At 32.7% G+C, this 6,342-nt stretch overlaps 1 protein-coding gene across 1 annotated transcript; it reads right to left on the reverse strand.

Moving 5' to 3' along the window:
* Positions 1 to 530: 530 nt before the first annotated feature.
* LOC125206715 (F-box protein At3g07870-like) lies at positions 531 to 1,715 on the reverse strand. The gene has a single exon (XM_048105954.1). The coding sequence runs from the start codon at positions 1,713 to 1,715 to the stop codon at positions 531 to 533; it is 1,185 nt and encodes a 394-aa protein (XP_047961911.1).
* Positions 1,716 to 6,342: the final 4,627 nt, after the last annotated feature.

Genomic DNA, 6,342 nt, shown 5'->3' on the forward strand with positions numbered 1-6,342 from the left:
TGCATGGATAGAGCATGCAAGAATAAATAAAGTTATTAGTTTTTCACTACAATTGACGTGGTAGAGTAGCAAAGGAGTGGGAGTTAGTATCCACTTGAGGACTAAATATCACAACACCATATAAAACGAAATTAATGAATATTCATTCAATCAATTAGGTGGATCAATTTTTTTAATAAACGGTGTCCCGTCCTGTTGAATCGGGCACTGTTACCGATGCTCTAATACTCTTCATTGACAACTAAGTATTACAACACCATATAAACCGAAATTTATGAATATTCATTCAATCAATTAGGTGGGTATCAATTTTTATGACTATCAAAATTATAAATTATCACTATAGAGTAATCAAAAGCATGCTAAGCCCTTAAGTCAAGTAGAGCAATAAACATTAAAAAAGGACAGGCAAATTGATTAAAACAAGTAATTCAAATACAGTAATAACTAAAACTAAAATACTCTCACACCAGTCTCCATCTTATATGGCTTTTCATATCATGAGAGAAAGCTGCAAAAATCAGATATAATTATAATAAACGCAGCGGCGCCTCACCGGGCGCGCCTCCCCCTCCCAACTCCATTGTAAACGCTCTTACATTTTCGGTAGCAAAAGTCTTGAGAGAAAGAAAGCTCGGAGTGTAAAGCCTAATCTGGTAGATAAGTTTGTAGTCGGAATCAAACTTAACTTGTTTAACAGTTTTAGTGTTGCTGGAGTGGTATAACAGCTTACCCGTTCTACGTGTCATTAACATATCACCATTTCTGTAAACTTGAATAGAGTCAAGTTGTTTTAAACTACCCCAAACATTATCTTTGAGCATTCTGAACTGTTTTGTCCAAGATTTCTCATCTCCATATTCCGTCATCACCCATATATCAATCACCAGATTCCTATTGTCGCAAACACATAGGCAACCCCTTAGACTAGATAGGCACCTTTCTTTGTAACCATCATCACTAGAAGGACATGAAATAGCACCAAAAGATTCTGTTTCAAGATCAAGATGAGAAATTTGTGTGGGGACTAAAGCACCTGTACCTTTCCACCACCAATGAAGATTTCCACAAACAAGTGCCATCACTGAATTTTCCACAAGATGTTCAAATTGGCCACATTCGCCGATTCTTCTCCACAATCCAGTTCCAAGAGTGTATACTTGGCACTCAGATTCAACAAAATTTAAATGCGGAGGTCTTTGTAGCACGGAAGTCCTAACCAACTTATACTGGCCACTCATTCTGCTCACTCCAAATCCATAAATCTCCCATTTAGTTACGGTGGAAGGCTGTCTAGGACAAGGAAGCTTTATATATTCACGAGTGATTGGATTGCACAGGATACAATCAAGGTTGTTTTTCAAAAATATCAAACCATTGATTGAACAATGACTTAGTATGCGAAAAGGGAGATCAAAGTGGAAGACTGTATTCAAACGATGCCAATCACAGTTGAAATCGAGCTCAATCACCATTTTGTACGTCACTGATTTCAATTTAAGATTAAGCTCGGTTATAGTGAGGCATGGGACGGATTTAGAAAGATGGGACTTGACAAACTCAGGTGTAGTGAGCAGATCGAGCCATGACTTACAAACACACTTGCCACTCATAGCAGTACGAACATCGAGTCGTGATAGGATATCTGATACGATTTCAGATGGTAGATTTCGAAACAAGTCTTCCCCTATTTCGGATTTTGCTGTCTTCTTCATTTCACGCTAGAAAAAAAACAATGGTAATTACAAAATGGGTAAATAGCCATTTAAATCACCAAGTTTGGTCAAAATCTGGTCTACCCTTAAAGATTAAAATCCGCTAATTAAATCATTAAGTTTCAACTTTTATAATTCATCCCATTTGTCGAATTTTAGGTGGAATCTTTGCATCTCTACATTGAAATCCATCTTTAAATTTCAAGTCAACTTTAAGATATAGGATTATCCACACATCTTTTTAGTGATTTAAATCTCAATCCATGTCAATAAAAATTCCACCTAAAATTTGACAAATGGGATAAACTAGAAAAAACGTGATTTAATTAGTGGATTTCAAGCTTTGTGGGATACACCAGATTTTGACCAAACTTTGTGATTTCAATAACTATTTACACTTGCAAAATTGATTTTGGGCTAAGCTAAAACCCTAACTCATTACTAAGAAATTTCGAAAAACAAAAAACATATTAACAATTACTAAAACAGAGAGATACAAAACTGCCAGATGAAAAACAAAAAACATATTACCAATTAATAAAGCGCCGAAGATGGTAGCAGTCGTCTCTGCCGGAAAAATTCTAGATTTAGTGTGTTACAGAACACGCAGCCATTTTTATTGAGAGGAAATATTTAATAAGACAAATTAATGGATTATGGAGTGTGAAAAGAATTTAAATGATTTTATATAGAATCGTGATTTTTAGTTGGAACCGTAAATCATGCATTTGATTTAAGGGGAGTGTTATATTGCTAACTCAATGCTTAATTGCTAACTACAACTAGCCATTAAATATTCAAATTAAAGACCTAGATCATCAACCACAAAATGTCAATACGATAAAAAAAAACGTCAATAAGGCCATATGATTAATTCCAAAAAATATCAATAGGGGTATTAATGTCAAGTTAGTTATAACTAACTTTTAAAAGAAATCCCAAAACTTTAAATTCATATAACATATATCATATTAAAGATAATTTTATAAGGATTCCAACAATATACTACATGCATATGTTCCGACGTCAAAATTTGAAAAAAAAATCTAGAATTTTCGTATTTTTCGTACACAGGTTAATGTCAATGCAGCTAAGATAATATGTCAATATAAAGCATATACAATGTCAAACCTAAATTGTGTTGACATTCTCAAAGCATTGTGTTGATATTTTCGAAACACTATATTCACATTTTCATCAAAAACCCTAATTTGGAGTTTTTTTTAATCATTTTCAATTTAATTAATAAAAATAAAAATTACACGTGGCAAATTGTAGACCACACGTTTTCTAAAATCTTATGGCCTTAAATTAGTTGTAGTTAGCAATTAAATGATGAGTTAGCAATTGATCTCTCCCCTTTGATTGAAAATATACTAGTACTATTAGTTTAAAGAAGTAAATACTAAGTAATATAATAAGGTAAAATGATATATATGAATTTTCTTTTTGAAAATTTGTCTATTGAACACGCTGCCTCGCGACTCACAGTGGAAGTTCGAGAAGAGGAAGGAGGATCTACACAGGCATGGAGCTCCTTCGGATGAAAATACATCCGGTCCCTCGACTCAAAATCTGCCTCCTCCGACTGGAAATCGCCACGGCAGTTCTAATTTTAGTGGGAGCAATTTTTATCGTGTTTTGTGTTTTAGTGGGAGCAATTTTTATATATTATTTAATTTTAATTTTATAAAAATATTTATAAAAATAATTAGGGAATTAATTAGGGAGTTAAAAATCATAATTAAAAGTTTAATTTCGTCAAAATCGGGATTAAACCAGTTGACCGTTAGTTTTTTACGGAACAGTTAGTCCAAGACCAAAATGATAAAATTTCCATATGTTTAGGACCAAAAAATTCAAAAGATAATGTTTTGGACTAAAAACCAAAATGGCCATATGTTCAGGACCAATTTTGGCTTTTACTCAAGTAAATACTAAGTAATATAATAAGGTAAATAATATATATGAATTTTCTCTTTGAAAATTTGTCTATAGAACCGTAATAACAATGATTTGTAGTTGGAATATAAATATTACTAGTTTGTATGAAATATTTAAAAAATAATGATAAAGATTGAGGAGATTTTATTAGGATTATAGAGCTAATTTCACTATTTTATTTCTGTATTTTTGATTGAGGAGTAGTATGAAATAAATATTACCAAATCAAATCTAATATTATATGGAAATAAATATCACCAAAACAAATCATAGATAAAATTAAATTGTGAAATTCACATACATTCTTAATCAAAATATCACCACTTCACCAATACTATATCTCTAGATTTATATGTAGAGCTTCATGCCACATTGGAGAGAGAAAGATAAATAGAAAAACACAAAATTTCACAAGTGAACATAATTGATCAGCATTGGCTACACTACTTTAACAATTCAAATTAAAACTTTGTGGCAAGTCCGTTATATTTATTGTGGTGGATTGCTTGAGAAAGTATACTCATTTTATGGAGACAGGTATAAGAAAAAGTGAGTTGAATACATTAGTGAAATATGGGTCCCACTTATGTATATTAGTTTTATACTCTCTCCGTCCCAAGTTACTTGAGTCGTATTCCTTTTTGGATTGTCCCAAGTTACTTGAGTCATTTCTCTTTTTGGCGAAAAACAAAACATCTAATCACACTTACTTTATTATTTCTTTAACTTTACTCTCTCTTCTTTCTCTTACTTTATTCCCTCCTCTACTTTATTTAATTACACTAAACACAACTTTTCTTAAATCCCGTGGCGAAAAGAAATGTTTCAAGTAATGTGGGATGGAGGAGTAATAAAATGTGAGTGGAATAAGTTGGTGGAGTATGTGGTCTACTTATGGTAAAAGTGAAATAGAACTCTTATTATAGAATGGACAGAAACAAAACTAGACTTTTATTGTGGGAGAGAGGGAGTATATGATTGACCGTTCCTTTGGTACAGGGGATTGGGTATCTAATAAGCTGCCGCGTGGCAAAAAAAAGACCCCCAAAAAAGACGGGCAACAATTTGCTGGTCTTTATACAACAATTTTTCTTGAACAGCAATATCCAACACGCTAGATAGCAATCTATAGATTGCTATCTACCGTATTGAATATTGTTGTGTAGCGTTTATAATATTGCTTGTATAATTGGTGTCACGGTGTCATTTTAAGAGGAGTTGTCATTTTAACACAAACCTATATATATATATATATATGATTTTGTTCAAAACAAAAATGGTTTTAAATAAAGAAATACAGGCCAACTTTCAGCCTTAGGATCTGGCGAGATCATCTTGTAATTAAAACATCTAATGGCTCAATTAATTCACTAAATCTTATTATTTTGTTCACTAAAAATCCAATAAGGTTACTAGAGTCATTAGCTACATCTCGATTGTTATGGCAACTCCTATAATCTTGCAATTTCTCTTTCCACTAACAAATCATATGCGTGAATTATGATTTAACATTCCTCAACTTCATCTCCTTCGTATGTTCATCTTCTTCAGCCACTGTACCGTCAAACTTCCATTATACTTGTTCCAGATTATTTTGTTCTATTCTCAATTCTATATCATCATCGTTGGCAGATCCCAACTCCAAGCGTGTTCCATATTAATATGTTCCATTTTCAATTATATATCATCGTCATTGGCAAATCCTAACACCAAAAATGGAATCCGATACACATTCTACTTCGCACGTAGATAATCAATCATACTCCGATGACATTCTTGAGAATACAGGTTATGGTTATTGTTTTCTACTTCATTTGTTTGTTATGCTCCAATTCATATATTTGTATCTGTGTCTGTCATGGTCTTCATTTGATTGATTTTTCCGCTATGCTTCGATTTGTGTTTAGTATGACCCATTTCCGTATAAGACAGTTATAATTGTTGAATGCCGCGATTTCATCCTATTATGACCTATTATCATTCTAAATCCAGTAGATGGAAACTTGTCTTTACTTCATCATCATTAGTTTTTAGGTGTGTTCTGATTATGAATTATTACAGATTTAAATACACCAGAATGCCCTATAGAGCTTAAACCTTTTGTTGGTCGTAGCTTCCCCACATTGGACAACGCCATTGAATTTTACGAGAACTATGGTTGTCGTGTTGGTTTTGACATAAGGAAGAACGGTTCAAAGAAGGTTGATGATCTCACCATATGGTTTTACATGGTGTGTAACAGAGAAGGTGAACAGAAATTTAGCGATCAACAACTCAAACGACGACATCGAAAAAATGTGGATGTAATGCTCGGTTGCATTCAAATTCGATTCTGGCCGTGGTTATGTCATTCAACATTTGAACGAAGAACACAACCACCCCATGGTTTTGGCATTTGTATGAACATTCTATTATATAATGACCGAAATGTTGGTTTATTATAACACAAATTGACCATACGATGCTATGACCCAAATATTCATTTATTATGACCCAATGTATGAATTCTCAGATACTATTATTTTTTTTCCTGATTATGCTCATTATGACTTTTACATGCATATATTATGACATGAACTGCTAATTTACATAATCAATTTTTTCTCACAAGTTAATGATTTTTATTTTTATCTTTTTTGCTCAAAAATGACTCTAACATCTACGAAGTATGACATAGAGTCAT

Source organism: Salvia hispanica, chromosome 2, assembly GCF_023119035.1.
Source record: "Salvia hispanica cultivar TCC Black 2014 chromosome 2, UniMelb_Shisp_WGS_1.0, whole genome shotgun sequence".
In the NCBI taxonomy this organism is placed as follows: domain Eukaryota; kingdom Viridiplantae; phylum Streptophyta; class Magnoliopsida; order Lamiales; family Lamiaceae; genus Salvia; species Salvia hispanica.